Source organism: Cornus florida, unplaced genomic scaffold (assembly GCF_030987335.1).
Source record: "Cornus florida cultivar Cherokee Brave unplaced genomic scaffold, ASM3098733v1 CherokeeBrave_3.0.0_Hap2_Chr02, whole genome shotgun sequence".
NCBI classification, from domain to species: Eukaryota; Viridiplantae; Streptophyta; class Magnoliopsida; order Cornales; family Cornaceae; genus Cornus; species Cornus florida.
The window spans coordinates 104,603,579-104,626,760 of record NW_026775572.1 but is presented as its reverse complement, the minus strand read 5'-3'; the positions used below and the strand labels follow the sequence as shown (position 1 = coordinate 104,626,760).

The following is a 23,182-nucleotide window of genomic DNA, read 5'->3' as shown; positions in this document are numbered from 1 at the left end:
AACAACTTCATATGATTTTATAGATTTGGAAAACTTCCTACAATAAGGTTCCTAAGAAAGGAAGAAGAAATAGAGAGATATTAACATGATAGGACATGATCAAAACAGAGGAGAAACAAGTAAATTTGTCATTGATCAGCATTGATTCCCCATCTTTTTGCCTTGCCTTAGTTCTGATAAACTGACAATAAAAATTCATGATTGTAGATAAGATGATTTTTAGACATGGTATTCTCCATAACTTCTATTAATTGGTCATAGATAGCAATTAAGATAGATTTGCAACACGTGTCTGTGATGTGTGAAGGGGTATGTTTTGTGGTTGGTATTGATGATATTGTAATTGGTGGTAAGTGATGGAAACATTGGAAGCTTGGTCAAACTGTGTACAAGAACAAGATGTTATATGGTCAAATTGTGTGCGAGACCGTGACATTGATCATGTAGTTGAACTGTATGCGAGCTCCTGATCATTATTGCATGGAAAAACTGTTTGCTAGTCCACATTACTTATGGTTCTCCTATCATTGGGGTTAAGCGAACTCATATTGGTGGTTTAAGGCGAGAGATACTAGGAAAAATTGTGTAGGACCCTAACCATTGGAAGGTTGTGGACTTTTTTCTGGTTTTCAGGTTGATGCTACTCTTCAAAAGCTTGAGAAAGAAATCGATGATGTGGATGCAGAAATTGGTGATCGCTGGCGGTGGCTTGATAGGTATGTCAGGAAAATTCTCCATCGCAAAAGTAACATCTTATGTTTGACTTTTCTCTATTCTCTCTAATCTTTTTTTGACGCCGGAGTCTTTCACTCCGGCGTCTGTCGTTGTCATTTATGCTCTTTGCTTTTGGATTTTGGCCTTTCGGCAAGGATTTTTGTCATGCTTCGTTCCTATCTCAGTGTCGCGACCTTACCACATCTTAACTTCCATGGTGAAATTAAAAGATGTTCCATAGGGGGTGATTCGGTCTTTAGGGTTGATCATCAAAGCATCAAGGATCGTGAATTCGCTTTGCGGTCATGTCTAGTAGGTCGTTTCGACAGAGATGTAGGGTGATTGAAGGGATTGAGGTATGGGCTACGAGAGCTTGGAAGGTCTCAAGCGGCGTAAAAGTTTCTTCCCTTCCCGATGATCTTTTTCTGTTCAGGTTTCCGTCGGAGCAAGAGGCTTTAAGGGTGTTGGATGAAGGAAGAAAGAGGTGGGATGAAGCTGTGTTATCCATCAACATATGGTATTTCGCGGTTGAATGCTCTACAGCGAAAGATCGCAGTATAAGGAGGGTGACGTTATTTGGCTTACCCCTTCACTTGTGGTGTCAAAAGCTGTTTGAAGCAATCGGTAATCTATGTGGTCATTTTAGAGGTGTTGAGGCGGATGATTCGGCAAGTGGAGAGAGAATCCTCCTCTACGTTTCCGCCGGAAAAAAGATGTCGGAGTACGTCTTTGTTGAGGATCAAACAGTGGCCTTTAAGGTCAACTTGATTGAGGAAGTCACACCTTGTATCCTCCCGAAGTCTCACTATGTAGGAGGGGAGAATTCCTACTTCCCACGTGTTGCAACGATCATCAGAGGGGGTCGCCGGAATTTACAGTTCCGCCGGGGCTTCAAAGAAAATAGCCGATTGCATGCCCACGCGCCTAAAGCAAGTAGAAAGAGTAGATCCAGGAGCCGTGTTAATCAAGTCCTTGATCAGCGCCCACCGTCTCGGTTTGGTCGTTTCAAAAATTATCAACCACGTGGCAAAGATCGTGGCATTAATGTAGCCACTCATGAAATAGCCATTGATGGGCCTAACTATGGGCCAGATGCACGTTCTGGGCCTCTTTTATTTAATGGGCTAACTAACAGTGTTCAGAAAATTAAAAGGGCCGTTAATTGGGACCCAGCAACCATCTATCAATTTCAATCCTGAACAAGAAGCCCAGCTCTCTTATGGTTAAGCCCAAGCGTAATGGGCAACACTTAAGTAATTCAATGACCAAGGTTACGCGGGGGCCCATCTCTTTTCTTAATTCAAAGCCCAGCTCACCTCACTCTCATGTTCTAAGCACTTCGCACAATCCACACTTCAGTGGATTTTTCGGAACTGTCTGGAACTCGCCAGAAAAGAGAAGATGGATGAATCTCTCTGCTGCAGAGGCTGGTGTAAGACCTGTTGTCAAGAGGTTTCGTCATTCTCAGTGTTGCGCTGGCCTTTCTTCTACATCCTGCTCTGCTAACCCACAGCTGAAGGGAAGTACTAGACCTCCGTCTCAGAGCCATTTTCCTGGAGTTCGGTGGTCAAGAAAAGAAAAGCAAAAGTGGGTGACTAACGGTTCAGGTATGTCTTCAGATCTTAAGAGCCCCTCTACTGATCCACCATCTTCTTCTACCCTTTCCTGTGAGGTGATGAGGGATGTTGTAGATGTTACGGAGAAGAAGGATGGGCTAACTCTCTTGAACTCTGAACATAACGATGGGAAAAATGGTGAGGAAAACTGTAAGATTGATCCTCCTGGACAATTGGTTCCGGTTGGCAGTACAGATGATTTGTCTGAAGGAGTAACAGTCTGTTTGGGAAGAGATTTGTAGTTTAAGCTGTCTAATGATGAGGCTGCGGCTCTGTTCAAAGAGTTACGTTTGAATGTTGCATTGAAAGGTCTCAATTGTATGCCATTTGCAACAGATGAGGAGAATGAGGTTGGAAGTAGTGTTGGATTAGATGCTTATGTTACAGATTCAGATTCTGTTTATGAGTTTGACAGAAAGACTGAAGAGGAGGTGGCTAATGACTTGGGATCTATCCAACAGGTTACTGAGCTTCAACCTTGGCTGAAGGATGACTCTAACATTTCAGTGGCGGAACCCTTGGCAGTGGTGAGACCTGATGATGAGGTTACTGACTTGGGGAGGGATTGGGTGGTTGACAACATTAGAACTACTAGTGAGTTGTTGGGAGTTTCTACAGAAGGTAATAATGCTCAGACTTTATCTCTTCTTTAAACAATTGTGACGGGAACTGAGATAGCAGTCACTAATGAAGTTATAAATACGAAGCCCATATCATCTTGGAAAGGGATTCACGAGATTAAGAATCTCATCTCTGACGTCAATTACGACAAGAAGAAAGGTGTGGTGATGGAAAGAGGCAGGACTAGGAGTAGGAGTTTGAAGAAGGGGGGAGGGGAGTTAATCTTAACTGGTTTTTATTGAAGCTACGAATCATTATATGGAATGTTCGTGGTCTCAATGACCCGAACAAAAGGAGGGTGGTGAAGGTAGCTTTAAGGAAATGGAGGGCACAGGTTGTTTGTCTGCAAGAAACCAAGATGGCATCCATTACTGACGGAGTGGTTAGAAGTTTGTGGGGAGGAAGGTTTGTGGAATGGGAGGCCTTGGTATTTTAGTTATGTGGGATAGCAGGTGGTTGTCTAAAATGAATGTGTGGAATAGGAGATTTTCTGTTTCTTGTGAGTTTAAGATGGAAGAGGATAATTTCAGATGGGTTTTTTCTGGGGTCTATGGACCGGTTGACAATGCTGAGAGACCTATTTTATGGGAGGAACTAAGCCTCGTTCAAGGACTATGCTCTTTACCATGGTGTTTGGGTGGGGATTTCAATTCAGTCAGGTTCCCGTCAGAGAGGTCTACTGGAGGAAGAAGGTCCATAACATGGATCAGTTCTCCGTCTTCGTTGATGAGCACCTTCTCATTGATCTACCAATGGAAGGTGCAACCTATACCTGGTCTAATGGTAGAGACCCAGTTACTCTCTCAAGATTGGACAGATTTTTGATATTCGGGGAGTGGGAAGAAAAATTCCCAGACGTTGTTCATGCGGTCTTAGAAAGGGTTACCTCTGATCATGTTCCTTTAGTTTTGGATTGTGGGGGTTTGTGTTCTAGGAAAACCCCATTCCGTTTCGAGAATATGTGGTTGAGAGCGGAGGACTTCCAAGGGACTATTCGTTCTTGGTGGGAGGGAGTGATCGTTACAGGTGCACCCAGCTTCATATTAACACAGAAATTAAGAGCTCTCAAACTCGCTCTTAAGCAGTGGAATAAGGATGTTTTTGGGAATCTTGAATGGAGGAAGAATAGAGTCTTTGCTGATTTTTCTGAGATTGATCGGCTTGAGAAGGCGGGTGGGAATGTGGAGTCTCTTTCTACTAGGAGAGCTTCCTATCAGGCAATTCTTGCTGAGATTGCTTGCATGGAGGAAATTTCGTGGCGACAAAAATCCCAGGCTCTTTGGTTGAAAGAGGGTGATCGTAATACAAAATTTTTTCACAGACTTGCTAATGCTCACAGAAGAAGTAATCATATAGGTCGTCTACGGGTTGAAGGCATGGAGTTGTGGAGGGAGGAAGAGGTGCATAGTGGGATCGTTTCTTTTTATCAGAAGCTCTACACAGAACCTTTAGGTTGGAGACCTAAGCTTGATGGTCTTCCTTTTGAGGCCATTTCTGTGCTGGAGAGAGATAGGTTAGAGCGTCCTTTCACTGAAGAAGAAGTTCTTAAGGCTTTATCCAATTGTAATGGGGATAAAGCCCCGGGGCCAGACGGGTTCACTATGCGCTTTTTGATGGGAAGCTGGGCGGTTGTGAGAAATGAAGTGATGAGTACCTTTCAGGAGTTTCATTCTACTGGTGTTTTTGAAAAATTGTTCAATGCATCATTTATTGCCCTTAGCCCTAAGAAGGGAAACGCTTCAGATATTAAGGACTTTCGTCCTATTAGCTTAGTGGGTTGTATTTACAAACTCATAACTAAGGTGCTGGCTCATAGAATGAGAGAAGTTATGGATGGGATTATTTCAAATTCCCAGAATGCCTTTGTTGGATGACGGCAAATTCTTGATTCAGTTCTTATTGCTAGTGAATGTGTGGATTCAAGGTTGCGTAGTGGTGTTCCTGGAGTTCTTCGCAAACTTGATATTGAGAAAGCTTATGATCATGTCAACTGAAATTTCCTTCTCTACTTGCTTAAAAGAATGGGGTTTGGAAGTAAGTGGAGGACATGGATTGAGACCTGTCTTTCGTCTGTCAAGTTCTCAATTCTTGTGAATGGTTCTCCAGCTGGCTTTTTCAGGTGTTCTTGAGGTTTAAGACAAGGTGACCCATTGTCATCTTTTATTTTTCTAATTGTTATGGAGGGTTTAAGCAGACTTATGCGCCAGGCAGAGAATCTTGGTCATATCAAGGGATTCCGGGTGGGAAGAGATATTAACAATAAGGTGGAGATTTCACATCTACTCTTTGCAGATGACACTCTGGTTTTCTGTGATGCTGATGTGTCTCAACTTAGATATTTGAGGTGCATTCTGGCTTGCTTTCAGGCAGTTTCTGGGTTAAAGGTGAATGTGGCCAAGGGTGTGCTTGTCCCGGTCGGGAATGTTGAGGACATTTCTTCTTTAGCTGCAATTCTTGGGTGTAGGGTGAATTCCTTTCCCATCCCTTATTTGGGTTTGCCCCTAGGGGTTTCTTCCAGGTTAGTGAGGAGTTGGGATTCTGTGCTTGATAGGTATGCAAAGAGGTTAGTTGGTTGGAAGAAGCAATATTTATCTAAGGGGGGTAAAGTAACTCTCATTAAGAGCACTTTATCAAGTCTTCCCATTTATTTTCTTTCTTTGTTCCAAATTCCATGCTCCGTTGCTGATAGAATTGAACAAATTCAAAGGAATTTCCTTTGGGGAGGAAGGGGAGATGAGTTCAAGTATCATCTTGTTAGATGGAGCAAGTTTGCAAGCCTATAAAGTTGGGGGGTCTTGTTATTAGACGATTGATCCCTTTTAATAAAGCTCTTCTGGGTAAGTGGTTGTGGAGATACGGGGAAGGAAAGACATCGTCCTTGGCGTAGATTAGCGTCTTGCAGGTATGGGGAAGATGCTGGCGGATGGACTACACGTCCGGTTTCTATTGCGGGAGGAGTTGGGGCTTGGAAATCCATTCGGCAAGGATGGGATGCCTTTTCCTCTCATATCAGATTCAGAGTTCGGGATGGTAGTTGCGTTCGCTTTTGGGATGATCTTTGGTGTGGGAACCAGCCTTTATGTTGTACATTTCCCGGGTTATATAGTATAGCAGTTGATAAACATGCCATAGTAGCTAACTCTTATCAGCTTGATAATAGTGGGATTATGTGGAATGTTCATTTTTGGCGTTCATTTCAGGAATGGGAGTTGGAAGAGGTGAGCATTTTCTTGGATCAATTGTATCGGCAAGAAAGAATTGGCAGGGGTTTTGAAAATTTGATTTGGATTCCCTCCTCTCACGGGCGTTTTGCAGTAAAGTCCTTGTTTTTATGTCTGTCTAATTTTGCATCCTATGATTTTCCATGGAAGACTATTTGGTGCTCCATGGTCCCTAATAGGGTGGCATTCTTTGTATAGACTGCTGTTTGGGGAAAGATTCTGACGATCGATAATCTGAGGAAAAGGGGAAATTTTCTTATTAATTGGTGTTGTTTATGTAAGCAGGATGGGGAGTCAGTCGATCATCTCCTACTGCATTGCTCTGTAGCGCACGATTGTTGGAATCTCATTCTTGGTCTATTTGGCATGTGTTGGGTAATGCCACGCTCTACTAGGGGGCTAATTCATATTTGGAGGGTTGCCGTGTGAGTAGGAGCGTTCGTGCTTATTGGAGATCTGTACCACATTGTATTTGGTGGTGTATCTGGAAGGAGCAAAATAGTAGAATGTTTGAAGGGAATGAGTCGTCTACAGCGACACTGAAACTTTTTATTATGCACTCTCTTTTTTGTTATGTGAACAGAAGTTCGTGTTCCTCTTCTGTTGATTTAATCTCTTTTTTGGATTCTTTGGGGCCTTAAACCCCAGATCCTTTGTCCACGAGACGCGTTCCCCTATTGAACGCCTTTTTTAATTTATTATTATTTATCAAAAAAAAAAGGATGTGGTGTTGACCAGATTTGCTATGATATTTTTGGATGAGTTGTATCCAGAATTGTATATGGCTTAGAGGTTAGCCCATAGGTGTGGAATCTGTAGCATAGAATGAATCATAATCCAGAAAGTTCAGTTAAAATTGACAAAGGAGCAAAACAATCAGCCACTGACTTTCCTTTCCTTTCCTTTCCTTTCCTTTCCTTTCTTCTAAATGCACACACACTTTTGGACTGATGGTTGACTTTCCTCTTGACTTTTTCTTTCTTCTTTGACGCTGGGGTCTCCTACTCCGGCGTCCGTCATTTTCTTATTCTTTTTCTAGCGGTGGTGCTTTGGATTTTGGCAGGGATCAGTGTCATGCAACGATCGTATCTCAAAGTGGCGACTCTACCTTGTCTGAATTTCAGTGGGAAGATCAAATTTTGTTCAATTGACAGAGACGTGGTTTTTAGGGTTGATCACCAGAGTATCACAGAACGTGAATCCATCCTAAAGGCTTGCTTGGTTGGCCGTTTCGATCGTGATGTGGGGTGTACTAAAGGGATTAAGGAGTGGGCAAGGTCTTGGAAGATTTTGTGTGAAGTGAAGGTATCAACCCTACCTGACGGCCTTCTCCTGTTTCGACTACCACAGAGGCCGAAGCACACAGGGTCTTGGATGTAGGAAGGAAGAGATGGGGAGAAGCTTCCTTACACATCGAAAAGTGGTACTTCGAGGTGGGATGCTCAGTCGTGGTTGATCGAGTTAGTATACGAAGGGTGTTGCTGTACGGATTGCCCCTTCATATCTGGTGCCGTAAATTGTTCAAAGCCATTGGAGACCTCTGCAGTGGTTTCAGAGGTGTGAAGGCGGATGATCTGGCAAGTGGCGAGAGAGTTCTCCTTTATGTCTCTGCCGGAGCTGTGGTGCCGGCGTATGTTTTTGTAAAAGACCAACAAGTGGCCTTTAAGATCAATTTGATTGAGGAAACCTCACCTTGTATTCTTCCGAAATCCTATTGTGGGGTTGGTGATATTTCCCACCTCACGTCTGATGGAGAGCTCAACGGCGGACGTCGCCGGCATCTGCAAATTCAACCAGGTCCCCAAGGAAAAAGCTGAGTGTCATTTGACGCGCCAACAGCGAGTGGGGAAAGCAGAATCCCGAGACGTGCGCATAACGCCCGTCATTAACGCCTTTCAAATCCAAATCCTTGTTTTGAACGCTCTGATGATATCCAACCACGTGGACGGTTACGTGGCTCCACAGATGCCTTTCTTGCAGCGAATTCAGATGGGCTTAAGTTTGGGCAAGATTTTTCTTCTGGGATGAATAGTGGGCTTTTAGTCAGTCAAGGGCCACAAGTCACAAAGGATACTAAGAGGCATGTCATGTGGGGGTCTAGCAATCACTTATCTATTTCATTCCTAAATGACAAGCCCAGCCCAGCTGAGACAAAGCTAAGTTACGAAATGGGCCACTAGAAGAGTTAAAAAGAAAGGTTTCTCGGCGGCCCAAAAATCAGATTTCTGTTTCTTTTCTTAATACAAAGCCCAATGCAACTTCTGTACCCATCATCGACCAACCACAGGGTCGTCCTCTTTATGAAACGACTTCGCCGGAAAAGAGAAGATGGATGAAACTTAGTGCCGACAAGGCGGGTGCGAGTATTGACAAGAAGGTTTTTCTTCATCTACAGTGCTGTGTCGATGATTCAAACAAGTCCCTGCCAGTCACTACTCGGACAATGGGAAGAAGCTCTACACTCTCATCTCGGGACTCTCACAGACTTGGCCATTACAGATGGTCAAGAAAAGATAAACAGAAATGGACCTCTACTAATAACCCAGGTATGTCCTGTGTTATTCATCCCCAGCGATCTCTTACAACTCCTTCTTCCTCTTCCTCTCCTTCTTGTGGGGCAGTGAGAGGTGATGATGAGACTATAATGGGGAAGAGCAGTGAGTTGTCAGTTGTGCCTTCGGCACCTAAAGTTGAGTTTGGTCTGATTAGGAAGACTACCAATGGGTATGTCACTCCAGGGCAAGTTGACCCACATGACTGTGCAGTTCAAGATTTCTCAGATTGGGTTTTGGTCTGTGTGGGGAGAGATCTTCATTTTCAGCTGTCTAATGAGTCAGCTATGGCTCTGCTCAAAGAACTCCGCCTTTATGTTGCCTTGAAAAGCCTCAACTGCTTGCCGTCTGTAGGGACTGGGGAGAATGAGATAGTCATATTTGTAAGTAGTGGAATGGGAGATTGTACCACAGACTCTGATTCATTGACAGAGCCATTTGAACTAGGAAGAGATAGTGAAAAAGAGGTGGTTATTGATCTGGTTTCCATCCAACAGGTCTGCTCCAATGAGTTTGTCCCTTGGTTGGAGAATGGTTATGCAGACGAGATAAAGGAAGAACCACGGGCAGTTATGCGACCTGGCTGTTCAGGATCAGATGTTGATTTGGGAAAGGACTGGGTGGTCGATAATATAGGAGCTACTAGTGAGTTGTTGGGTGTTTCATCAGGGAACAGTGACCTGACATTATCCATTCTTCAAGAAATAGTGGGAGGAAGAGAGGTTGCTGTGACTGAAGAGGTCATGAACACGAGGCCTATATCGTCTTGGAAAGGGGCACAGGAGGTCAAGAACCTTGTTTCTGAAGTCAATTATGAAGGAAGAAAGGAGTGGTGAGGGAGAGGGGAAGGACTAGGAGTAGGAGTCTGAAGAAGGGAGGAGGGGAGATCATTTTATCTAGTTCTTAATGCAGCTACGAATTATTACTTGGAATGTTTGTGGTGTCAACGACCCGAATAAAAAGAGGGTTGTAAAGGTAGCTTTAAGGAAGTGGGGGGCCCAGGTTGTTTGTTTGCAAGAAACCAATTGGCATCCATTTCTAATGGGGTGGTCAGGAGCTTGTGGGGAGGAAGGTTTGTGGAATGGGAAGCCTTGAATGATACAAGTACTTTGGGAGAAATTTTAGTTATGTGGGATTGCAAATGGATATCTAGGATGGATGTGTGGGTAGGGAAATTCTCTGCGTTTTGCAACTTCAAGCTGGTAGAGGACAATTTCAGATGGGTTTTCACTGGGGTCTATGGACCAGTTGTTGTTATTGATCGACCTTTTTTCTGAGAGGAGCTAAGCCACGCTCAAGAATTGTGGTCTCTTCCTTAGTGCTTGGGAAGGGATTTCAATTCTGTTAGATCCCCATTAGAGAGGTCCACAGGAGGAAGGAGGTCTTCTGAAATGGATCAGTTTTCTGACTTCATTAACGAGCATCTTCTCATTGATTTACCAATGGAAGGTGCAGCCTATACATGGTCAAGTGGCAGGGACCCAGTCACTTTTTCAAGGCTAGATCAATTCTTGATTTCTGGAAAGGGAGAAGAGAAATTCCTAAATGTAGTTCAAGCAGTTTTAGCAAGGGTCACATCTGATCATGTTCCTTTGGTTTTGGATTGCTGGGGTTTGTGCTCTCGTAGGTCTCTGTTTCGATTTGAGAATATGTGGCTGGGAGCGGAGGACTTCCAAGGGAAAGTTCAGTCTTGGTGGGAGGGAGTTGTTGTTACAGGCTCGTCCAGCTTCAAGTTAAGTACGAAATTAAGGGCTCTCAAATTCGATCTTAAGAAGTAGAATAAAGATGATTTTGGGAATCTTGAATGGAGGAAGAATAGAGTCCTTGCTGATTTTTATGAGATTGATCGTCTTGAAGAGGCGGATGGGGATGTGGAGTTATTGCGTTCCAGAAGAGCTTCTTGTCAGGCAGTTCTTACTGAGATTGCTAGTATAGAGGAGATTTCATGGCGACAAAAATCCCAGGCTCTTTGGTTAAAAGAGAGAGATTATAATACAAATTTTTTTCACATACTCGCTAATGCTGATAGAAGGAGTAATCATATAGGACGTATCCGGGTGGAAGGTGTAGAGTTGTGGAGGGAGGAAGAGGTTCAAAATGGGATTGCTTCTTTTTATCAGAAGCTTTATACCGAGCCACTTGCTCGGAGACCTAAACTTGATGGTCTCCATTTTGAGGCTATTTCTGATATAGACAGGGAGGGGCTTGAGATTCCTTTTACTGAAGACAAAGTTCTAAAGGCTTTATCAAGTTGTAACGGGGAAAAAGCTCCGGGGCCTAATGGGTTCCCTATGCGGTTTCTAATGGAAAGTTGGGCAGTCGTGAGAAACGAGGTGATGGGCACTTTTCAGGAATTTCATTCTACTGGCGCCTTTGAGACGTCACTAAATGCCTCATTCATTGCCCTTATCCCTAAGAAGGGAGGTGCTTCTGACATTAAAAACTTTAGACCTATCAGCTTAGTGGGTTGTATCTACAAGCTCATGGCTAAGGTTCTTGCTCTTAGGATGAGGGAAGTGATGGATGGGATTATATCAGATTCCCAGAATGCTTTTGTCGAAGGATGGCAAATTCTTGATTCAGTTCTTATTGTAGGCAAATGTGTGGACTCTAGATTGAGAAGTGATGTTCCTGGAGTCTTATGCAAACTTGACATAGAGAAAGCATATCATCATGTGAATTGGAATTTCCTGCTTTATTTGCTACAGAGAATGGGATTTGGAAGTAAATGAAGGAAATGGATTGAGACTTGTCTCTCATCTGTCAAGTTTTCTGTTCTTGTGAACGGGTCTCCTGCTGGCTTCTTTGGGTCTACTCGGGAATTAAGACAAGGAGATCCCCTGTCGTCTTTCCTTTTTCTTATTGTCATGGAGGGCTTAAGCAGACTTACGCACAGGGCAAAGGATCTTGATCTTATTAAGGGATTTATGGTGGGAAGAGATCCTGCCCATTAGATGGAGATCTCTCATTTACTTTTTGCGGACAACACCCTGGTTTTCTATAATACTGATGTGTCTCAACTTAGATATTTGAGGTGCATTTTGGCCTGTTTTCAGGTTGTTTCTGATCTGAAGGTCAATGTGGCTAAAAGCGTGCTTGTTCTGGTTGGGGATGTTCAGGATATCTCTTCTTTAGTTGTAGTCCTTGGGTGTAGGGTGAGTTCTTTTCCTATTCAGTATTTGGGTTTGCCTTTAGGGGTTTCCTCTAGAACTGTGGGAAGTTGGGACCCTGTGATTGATAGATATGCAAAGAGATTGGCAGGATGGAAAAAGCAATATTTGTCTAAAGGGGGGAAGATAACGCTCATAAAGAGCACTTTATTGAGCCTTCCCACATATTTTTTATCTATGTTCCAAATTCCATGCTCGGTTGCTGATAGGATTGAAAAAATTCAAAGGGTTTTCCTTTGGGGCGAAAGGGGAGAAGAGTTTAAGTATCATCTTGTCAATTGGGAACAAGTTTGCAAGCCTTTGAAGTTTGGTGGTCTTGGTATCAGAAGACTGGTTCCCTTTAATCAAGCTCTCTTGGGTAAATGGCTGTGGAGGTACGGGAAAGGAAGACATCACCCATAGCGAAGGCTTGTATCATGTCGGTATGGGGAAGAGAGTGGAGGTTGGTCTACTCGTCCGGTTTCTCTCGTGGGAGGAGTAATGGCGTGGAAATCCATTCGGAAGGGATGGTATGCTTTCTCTTCTCACATCAGATTCAGAGTTCGTGATGGCAGATGCGTTCGCTTTTGAGGGAATCTTTGGTGTGGTGACCGGCCTTTATCTAGTTCATTTCCCAGTTTATACAGTATTGCAGTTGATAGACATGCCTACGTAGCCAACTATTATAGACTTGATAGTAGTGAGGTTACGTGGGATGTGCACTTTCGACATTCTTTTCAGGATTGGGAGTTGGACAAGGTATGTGTTTTTATGGATTTGTTGTATCGATAGGAGGTAGGGGGCAGTTGGCAGAGGAAGTGCTGATCTGACATGGATTCCCTCCTCCCATGGTCGCTTTGAAGTTCGATCCTTATTCTTATGTCTTTCTAATTTTGATATCGTTGATTTTCCGTGGAAGACCATCTGGCGCTCTATGGCTCCAACTAGGGTGGCATTCTTTGTATGAACCGCTATATGGGGTAAGATCCTGACGATTGATAATCTAAGGAAAAGAGGCAACTGTTTAGTTAACTGGTGTTACCTATGCAAACAAGATGGTGAGTCAATTGATCATGTTCTCATGCATTGTCCTGTGGCAAGAGACTGTCGGAATCTTATCTTTGGCCTGTTTGGTATGCGTTGGGTTATGCCTCGTTATCCTAAGGATTTGTTCCACTTTTGTATAAGGGATGCGTTCCCCTCTCGAACGCCTTTTTTTATTCAATTTTTACTTATAAAAAAAAAATGTGTTTGGGCACATTTGATTATAGGATACAGATTCACATGTGATTTTATTGTATAACTACAATTTATAAGACTTCTGATAACAGCCTAAAATTGCATTATTATTATAGTATTAGTAGGTATTATTGCATTTATATTCCATTAATTTCCATATTTTATATATAAATATAAGAAACTCCCAATTTTCCATTGTAAATATTTTCTTGGTTAAAAATAGCATGTTAATGTTATCTATCAAAAAAATATAGCATGTTAATGCATAAAAACATATAATTTTATTTTTCATCCTACTATTTATTATTAAATATTTTCTTTTTCAGAAAATTGGAGCATCGATCGAAGAATCCAGAGCTTTGATAGATCGAAAGTGCATTAATATCGATCGACCGAAAGGAATATGCAAGACCGGGCCCACATGAAGATCCAATGGTCAAGATCATTCAAGGAGAATTCTAGAAGACTTTTAAAAGAGTTTCCAGCAAGCAAAAATCGTTTTGGTCATTACATGAAGAAAGGAAGCTTTTATATTTAAATAAGGAAACAACTTGAGCAGAAAGTTCTGGATCCGCTTCAGTGTTTTGGTCATAACTTTTGACTCGAAACTCGGAATTGAGTAAACTCAGCGACCAAGACTCGAAGCCCGTCATTTTTGTGTCTAATAGAATTTTCGTGATTCGCACTCCAAACAGGTCAAAACAGGGCTACAAACTGACTAAACATCCATATAGAGGGAACCGTCCAGAATATCATACACACTTTATCTTCATTATTTTTCAATTTTATATTTACATTATGAGTTGCTAAAACTTTTTACCAAGGTTAGGAGTGAAGCCACAACATTGATATGGTGTTTGCTTAACGATTATTTAGGGTTTTAATGTAATTTTTCTTTGAATTGATTCTACTATTTTGGAAAAATATTTATTTTGCATAATTCTCTGATTCATCCTTGACTCTAGGCATGGTGAATGCTTAGTATAATTCTTTGATTTATCGTCGACTATGAGTACGGTGAATACTTTGGATTCCATACGGATTAAATTACTAGTTTTTTCAAGTTTATGAATCAATCAATTTTATGAAATCATCTTTTGAGAAATATTTTGGATAAAATACATATCTTCCGATTGGGATCATTCTTCATATGAATCTCAATTGAGTTATAAAATAAAATCGTTAGCAAATACTATGGATGTGTGTGTGTGTGAATCTCTGAAACCTTAGTGTTTTCCAACTATAATTTTTTACCTAAATCAATTCTCTGTTACCAAACAAACAAATATTCAAAAAAAAATTTAATTAATTTTTATTTTCTTTTACTTCATCAAAAATTATTGCTTTCCCCATTCCCTGTGGTTCTGCGACATCCTGCACTTGATAGGAATATAAAAACTTCTTGAATCACAATGAAATAATATAATTAATCTAATTGCGTCACTGCTAGATATATGGTGATTATTGTCGATTAGTTAGAACGTTGCTTATTGGGCTTCCCCATGCTCACCCTCCTCTTTCCTACCATTTCAAGCACACATTGATTTGGCACATGGCGGAGGTTGATGAATTGGATTCAGTTTGGAGTAATGATCTATTATTTCACGCACCATAATTAGGAATGGGATAAGATGTCTTTGTATTCAAATGAGGGCAGGACAGATATTATGCCTTGAGAGAGAGAGATAGAGAGAGAGAGAGAGAGGAATGGCAGAAGACGCAGAAACTATCATCCCAAATGACACTGTATATTAATGGAAGTGAGATATTTTGGCTATTTATGATATTGGACCTGTTCTTCAACTTTTGAGAACATTTTCCCTCTCAAATAATTAACCATTGTTTACAAAGAGAGTAAATTTGGCCTATTCAACTGAGATTCATAAGTTGTTCCCTGAATTCGACAAGTTGTCTAATGACATGCAGCAATTTTCTGAACTTACATTCTCTAATCCCTGCCCAGGAAACTGTGTCATCTTAAAGAGGAACCTGAATCCTCAAAATAATATTAAAAATGGCACTACTCAATTATGTAACCTACTCTAAAGTCGTACAGAGTGAGAACGGGAGCAAAAATGAGAGGAGCGGGAGCGTCAGAATGGCAAAACTAGAAATTTGTTTAGAGCAGAAGCATTAACAGGGCATGGATCTTACAATATTTATATATATGTATTAAATTACGATAAATATTATGTCATAATATCTAAATTTCATTACACTTATCAAAATATATATATATATATATATATATGTAAATTTCATTACTAATTAAGGAATTAAATTATAGAACATTTATGTATATTTGGACTTTTAGATAATACAATAAAGAAATGACTTGAAGTGCTTCTAGTTACACCATGGTCAGAGGTTCGAGCCTTATGGTTGCAATCCAAAAAGCAGTTTTTAATGTCTGCTTATATCAACATACGCTTCTCTCCTTTCCACTAGAACTACTAAACTCTCAAGTGGTCAAACTTTGATGGGGTGATGATCTGGCACTTTTAACTCCTTAAACTGTAAGGAATAGTTTTTGAAACTAGGAGAACATCCAGGATCCACGCTTCCAAAAAGTCAACCCGCACTCTTAAAATATCCTATTTTTGAATGCATCACGGATCCACTTCCAATTTATCAAAACGCAATCTGGGCGCTCCAGCGCCCATGTTGGGCGAATTATGTGACTTAGATCCTCGTCTATACAAGGTGTTGGAAGGGGTACTTCTCAAACAGAAATTTTTCCATCTAATCCATTTGGTAAGCGTATTCAATTCACAATGAACAGAAACCCATGAATGAAGAGACCCATGAATAACCAGGTTTGTTCGACGAACTCACTGATCAAGAGAGAGAGAAAGACTTTTACTACTTTATGTGTAATGTACCTTACTTTATACATTATGTGTAATGTAACATAGTAATTAATTATCTTCTTTTTTTTCAATTGGGAGAGATGGCTGAGTGGACTAAAGCGTCGGATTGCTAATCCGTTGTACGAGTAATTCGTACCGAAGGTTCGAATCCCTCTCTTTCAGTTGATGACTTGATATTTGCTTTATCTTTCAAATTTCCCCAACCCTTGGTTAAACGTGGAATAGATAAAATCCTAATAAATTTGAAAAATCAAGGAAGAGTAAAGAAAACATATATTCCATTTATATTTAAATTGGTTCCAGCAACATTCCTATGCACGCTGAAACTTGTGAGATTCAAGTCAAACACCAAAACTGAAATTAACAGTAAGGAAACAATAATTCCATCATCGGTGATGTTTTAAGAAATTTTGAAACTTCATGTCAGAGCAAGCAGAACTAAAAAAAATTCCAAACACAAATCAAAATGGTATCACATTTAAAAGGAAAAAATAATTATATATATATATAAAGAGACTACTTTCTATCATGCATAATACCATATTCTATTAACATCAATCAAATGCATAAGTATGCCAAAAGAGAAAGAGAGAGAGAGAGAATTTGAAAAAATCAAAATGAATCCACACCTGTGTCAAATACTTGAATGCATCTACAACCGGAGTAATCATATCTCTGTACGCCTCTATCTACACATCACATTCTCAGAACATTAAGTTTTCTTGTGCACAAAACGAAAGAATAAATAAATAAACTAAGAATAAAAATCAAGGGTTCTAGAAATTTAAATACCCTGATAAATGAAATACCTGATGGACAATCGTCCGAAGAACAGTCATTGGATTGGCATGAGCTAGTTTTGCAACCATTCGACCCAGCTGCTTCAGATTTTCTTTAGCTAGCCTTTTCAAGATCCTTCTAGTGTCTAACTGCAAAAGAACGTGGCAAAGAAAATTTTAATCCTCGGGCACAGAACTGGCAAAAGTCAACAGTAAAACAAATTCTATAACATTTATACACCTTTGCTGTTTGCCTTGCAGCCAAAACCATTGGAATGCGCTCATCATCTTTTTCCCATTCACCATATAAACGATAGCGCACCTAAGAAAACGTCATTTAGCTAGCATTATTTTTTTACCCTATCCGATAATATCTTAAATGGATGTATCAAAAAGCTCTGTTGTAAAGCCAACCTCATATGGAAGGAGATTCATCACTTCCCAAATCTCCTGCCCAACTGCCGGATTTGCAGGTATTAACTGTAAAGAAGGAAGTAGACATGTTCCTAGAGCTTCCTCAATCCTTAACCTAACTTCTTTTAGGTGCAGACGAGGATTTCGATTTCCACCAATGTCACTGTCAGGACTAAAAGCTCCTTCACCCACATTGACAAGCTCAAATGCAGAAATGTAGTAGCCACGTAATACTCTACAAATCTGCTCAGGGATAAACCACAAAAAACCAATCTTTGTGAGCACAAAATAGAACCATGACTCGGGGAAAAGGAATCAGCTCATTAAAGGAACAGAAACCAACACAATGCACCTTCTGCAGCAATGAAGTGTCACGATAAAGATAAGGTCCAGCAGATGTAAGCATCTCAAAAAGCTCTTTGGGAAGATCAATAAAAGATCTATGAACTAATGAATTTGATGGCTCCATCGAATCACTACCAGCTCCCGGAGGATATAGATGTGTTTGACGAACAAGTTTATAAGCTGAAGAGATTGCTTTTCCAATGAGCCTGTACGTAAAGAAAACAAGATCGAAAGAAATAGAACTTGTTAAACCTCCGTACCTGTTCTAAAGATGTAGAATGGAACTTCAATAGCAGAAGAAGCTCAGGAGTTTTAAGATTGACTACTAAGATTGCACACAAACCTAACTTACAGAACATAGACAGAGGCAGAGACAGGAACAACTTATACATTGATACTAATTTAATATAACAAATAATTTAAATTCAAGATATACTTAAGATTCACCTGAACAATCCATCACAAATTTGACTATGCGCCACTGGATTAAGAGGTGAGAGCCGCTTAAATAGTGTATGGGCATGATACCTGTCAAAGTTTACAAAAGTTTAACATCCTATACCAAGTTTTTAAGATACAAACTACTAAAACATGAATAAAACTATACAAAACTAGCAACAAGGGGAAAGAATAAAACTTCAAACATACATGCGGCCACCTGACTACATTCCAGGTGGTATGGTCTCAACCTTTATCTCAGGAGCTCAGGTCCCCATGTGACATAGCAAAATTATATAAATATATCTACATATATATTCATCTACTCATATATTGAGGTATGCTTAATTCTTGTTAATGTTCTATTAAACAAGAAGTATAAAGCCGATATTTGGTGTGATGTGCAGAGCAACAAAACATCTTGCACATCTCTTGAACTCACAAATGCTAGAGAGTTGTCAAGTTAATATGATCTCGAGTATTTGTGCATTTTAATTACTTCCTCGTGTCTTTCTGAATCACTATGATATTGTTTAAGTTGATGAGACTAGAGGAGGAGTTAATGCCAAATTGGAGGTTTGGAGAGAAGTTTTAGAACTAAAAGGGTTTAAGATAAGTTGAAATAAAACTGAATATATGGAGTGTAACTTCAGTAAACCTAGAAACATAAATGATGATGTAGTGAGGATTGAGAATCAAGAGATACAAAAAAGTGAACATTTCGTTGTTTAGGCTCAATTATTCATAATGAGGGAGAAATTCGAGATTACGTTGAACATAGAGACTCAAGGCAGGATGGGTTAAATGGAGGAGCGCATTTGGTATAGGGTGTGATAGGCGCATCCCCTTACGATTCAAAGGGGAATTACATACAACAGCTACTAGACCAGCCATATTTTATGGTACTGAATGTTGGGCAGTTAGGAAACAACATTTGCATAGAGTGAGTGTGGCCGCAGAAATGCAAATGTTGAGATGGATGTGCGGTAAGACTAGAAAGGATAGAATTAGAAATAATCACATTTGGGGGATGATTGGAGTAGCACCAATTGCAGATAAAATGAGAAAAATTAGGTTAGGATGGTTTGCACATGTGCAAAGAAGACCTTTAAGTGCATCGGTTAGGAAAAGTAGTCCACATTGAGGGTAATACTAGGGGAAGAGGAAGACCAAAGTTTAAGTGGGTAGAGTTAGTAAAGAAAGATATGATAACATGTGGATTGACTAAGGCTATGGCCTTAAATAGAGCGGAATGAAAACATGGAATTCACGTAGCCAACCCCAAATAATTGGGAAAAGGCTTGGTTGTTGTTTTCTTTCTGATTCACTCAATACCCATTCCATCATAGTCTAGAAAGATAGTTGCAAGCAGAAAGTTCATTTGATAAGAAAGATCAAGAAAAATACTTTTAAACAGTAATAAGGAACAATAGAATGGTCAAAGACAGTTAAGTTCCCCTCATCATTGCAAAGCAAGTCCCCCATATGCACACAAAATATGTAAACCAAGAATAAGGAGTTGAAATTCATCAAAAAACTGACAAAAGAAATCCTGAATCAGAAAGAAGACACAATCATTCCATTACGTCCCCCGAAGTTAAGGGGGATGTGGTTAGATGATCGGGAAAAAAAATACAACTGATAGGATGCAAGAAATTTCATAATTAATAAATAAAATAAAGATTCTGGGATTTTGATAATTAAATGCATGGTGAAAGTACATACTCCAACTCAAATACACAAGCCACAACAAGAATCAAGGAAGGTGGTGGATAATATTGGAATGAAGACAGAAAACAGGCAAAAGAAGGAATTGGAGATCATAAGGCCCACAAAAAAGGAGAATAAGAAGAAGAAGAAACATTTCTAACAATACCAAAACACCAGAATTCAATCCTCAAATTACCAGTCATCCACTGCAAGAAATCCAGTAAGCAAGCCCAAAGTTTGATTATTTTCGAGCTCCGAAGACTGTTCAGCAACTGCTTCAGTTTCCAAGTCCAAAGCAGTAAAAAGATCTATTGTCACATCTCCTTGCTTCTCATCATCCATAAGATCCTTTCCAGTAGCAGCAAGATTTATTTTGCCAATTTTATTAGCCTGTACAAATAAGTAAAAGCCCCACGCCACATCAAAAAAATGAGTTTGTTAAATTACCACAATCCGAAGAAGCACAACAAAATACATGCATTAGTTAGAATACCACAGTTCATAGGAAGAAGATGAAGAAGAAAAAGATGATGATGATGATGATGATGATGATGAAAGCTACTATTAAAGCAGATATACCTCATCAAGTCGTTTAGCAGAAAAAATATTATAATGCTCAAATGCCTCATCATCCTTGGGAAGTAAATGTGCATATCTGAAACATATAAGAAACTTCTGATAACAGAGTAATATTACATTCACTAAAACAATTAATAATAATAATAATAATAATAAATGGTCAAGGATATGAAAAGCATAATCACTGAAATGACATGAGCAAATTTCACAAAACCATACTAAGCCTCCAGCAAAACCAAGATGAGGATATAGAAGAGTTGGCCATTAATCTCTAACAAAACTAATATTTTAAGCAGCATCACATATAATACTAAAAGACGCATATTTCAATGTTCAAAGGTGAAATAAATCAAACGTTCTTACCAAAGCAAACCACTGCTGAACTAAATTTTTGACTGTCTAAATCATTTTAATAAAAAGTGTTGTGAAGGATTTATATATTAAAGTTACACCCTCTCTAAGAGCTTAAGCTTTTAGAGTAGATGGTTATTAACATGGTAACAGAGCCAGGTTAGGCCATGTGTCAAACCTCACCGTCTCCCTGATAAATAAATTGAAACAAGTGTTAGACCAAAATAAGGCCACACATGTGGGGGCGTGTTGAAGGATTTAAATATTAAAGTTACACCCTCTCTAAGAGCTTGAGCTTTTAGAGTAGATGGTTGTTAACAAAAGCATTACAGCTTAATAAGCTTTTAGAGTAGATGGTTGTTAACAAAAGTATTACCTAATTTCAATCAAATCCGCTAAAGTATAAGCAATTATTTCAATATTATCATTTCTTGGAGTAATCTTTAAGGATGATTTTAAATCAGGAATTTAGAATTGATCCTCCTATGAAGTTTTTAACAACTCACAAAAAAATCAACCCACTAAACAAGTTTTCCTTTAGAGTGACCTATCTTTTTCTTCTTAAAGTAGCCAATCATAGTACATAATTTACAGGGATATGTATCACCATTGCTTAGCATCACTCAACCATATCAGCCAACTTCAGATTTAACCATTACACAACGAACCAAGCCGAAAGATACTGCAGGGGCTTCAAGGCTTGACCTTCCATCTTTAATAAGAACCATTATTTGTTCTAATGGATTAACATAATAAAATAAGTTGCATTTAGATAGAAGGAACATAATAAGATATTTCATACTTATCAACTAAAAGCCTAATTTTCTCAGATCTCATTTCGAAAAATAAATAAATAATAGTCTCTATTAGAAACCCAAAGTGAAAGGAACCTAAGTTGAATATCATGGATAAATGTTACGACATAAAGGTTGACTACATGAAAAATAATTCAAAAGAATCACCACATTACAAGGCCAGAGCGTGCACAAACACTCACATGCCATCAAGATCAATGAAGTCTTCCTTCACAAGCAAAGCTGCAAGCTTATAGAGCCCAAATGGTACTGGACAGTTGATTTCCATACGCTGATAGTATTGAAACTTGAAGCCAAGAATTTGTGAAGCATGAGACTGCAAAACATCAGAAATATAACAACAAAGAGGACTGATCCTTTGAGCATAACATTGCATAAACAAGTTAACAGTCAACGAGAACAACACAAATATAGTATATGTATTTACGTTACATAGATCCATACCTTAGGAAAAATGGGAATCAGGTCCAAGAAGACATCGTTATCTGGTTGAAGTTCAAAACACTCCAAAACCTGAAGCATTGAAACACTAATCAACAACTAAGAGAAAAAATTTTAAAAACATATCGTTAAAAATTAACACCAACTACAAGAAGTTGCAAATAGGCACGGCACATTAGTCAATATAATATAGAAAACAACTTACAATATCAAACACGCGGTTCGGATCCAGATCAAACTGTCCAATTAATGACTGCAAATATTGTATTATTTAGAAACCCTACAAGAAAATATAAGAAAGGCAATAAAATAAATCAGGTTCAAGTCAAAACCTTAATAATGCCAACTGTTGCCGCTGATGCATTTTGAGTTGAAGCTTCAGAACCCCGACAAAGAAGGGTAACCTAAAAATTCACACAAGTTAACAACAAAAATGAAAAAGAAAAACAGAAAGCCTGCTGACTTGACTAATTATATGACAAGACAGCTACAAGCATGATTGAAAACTACAGAAACACACTGTAACTCTCAATCTTATTAACTCAGGGGTGAGCATAATTCTTTAAGTAACAACTTTCAAAAAGGCAACTAAGATGGAAGGTCAAGCCTCAAAGGGCTTCAGGAGGATACTTTTATCGAGGACCTCCTATATACAGATAAGCATTGAAGCCGGTAAATAATTATAAGGACTCTCTCTTTACGGATAAGCCTTAAGATCCCTCGAGGAGCTCCTCTCTACAGATAAATGAAAGAACCAAAGGCCCTTGAGGAGCTCCTCCCTATGGAAAAACCTAAGGCCCTGAAGGAGCTCCTCTCTATGGATAAACTTCGAGGAAGAACGAAGACCCTTGAGGAAAAATCATAAGGATAAAGACTTGAAAAAAATGCATCAACGTCATTTCTTTCCCTAAAAAGCCTCTTTGTTCTAAAAGAAGGGTCACTATCTCAACAAAAAGAATAAATATTTTCTCCTCATCCGTAGATTTTATTGATCTTTTGGACTCCATAGGTCCTTAGGTCCTTCTTTCGCTTTTGTATCCGGGACGCGTTCCCCTTTTGAACGCTCTTCTAATCAATTATTACTTATCAAAAAAAAAAAATCGGTATGTAATGGATTACTAAAACCAAACTTCTCCAATAATGTTAGAGATAGAGACAAGGGGTCCAACCAGATACCAAATTAGACATATTTACAATAACCAAATAGAGACAAATTAAAAATTACACATACCAGCTTTGCATAGCCCTCACACTCTTCTCGGAGAAGGTTAAATTTTGTTTGCTGATAAAGAAGACGAGTGTTGACCCTGACCTGAAATCGGTAACAC

The 23,182-nt window shown here is 39.6% G+C and overlaps 1 protein-coding gene across 1 annotated transcript in view; it reads right to left on the bottom strand.

Annotated features, from left to right (window-relative positions):
• The window catches only part of LOC132295520 (THO complex subunit 2), an 84,743-nt gene that overhangs the window by 42,106 nt on the left and 19,455 nt on the right, over positions 1 to 23,182 (bottom strand). Inside the window, exons 6-18 of the mRNA XM_059793816.1 lie at positions 23,086 to 23,166; positions 22,187 to 22,258; positions 22,060 to 22,107; positions 21,858 to 21,926; positions 21,596 to 21,729; positions 20,248 to 20,323; positions 19,865 to 20,058; positions 17,968 to 18,048; positions 17,528 to 17,726; positions 17,176 to 17,418; positions 17,003 to 17,083; positions 16,792 to 16,911; positions 16,612 to 16,671 (exon numbers count right to left, since the gene is read on the bottom strand). Of these exons, the coding sequence (XP_059649799.1) occupies positions 16,612 to 16,671; positions 16,792 to 16,911; positions 17,003 to 17,083; positions 17,176 to 17,418; positions 17,528 to 17,726; positions 17,968 to 18,048; positions 19,865 to 20,058; positions 20,248 to 20,323; positions 21,596 to 21,729; positions 21,858 to 21,926; positions 22,060 to 22,107; positions 22,187 to 22,258; positions 23,086 to 23,166 (1,458 nt within the window). The remainder of the gene's footprint in view (positions 1 to 16,611; positions 16,672 to 16,791; positions 16,912 to 17,002; positions 17,084 to 17,175; positions 17,419 to 17,527; positions 17,727 to 17,967; positions 18,049 to 19,864; positions 20,059 to 20,247; positions 20,324 to 21,595; positions 21,730 to 21,857; positions 21,927 to 22,059; positions 22,108 to 22,186; positions 22,259 to 23,085; positions 23,167 to 23,182) is intronic.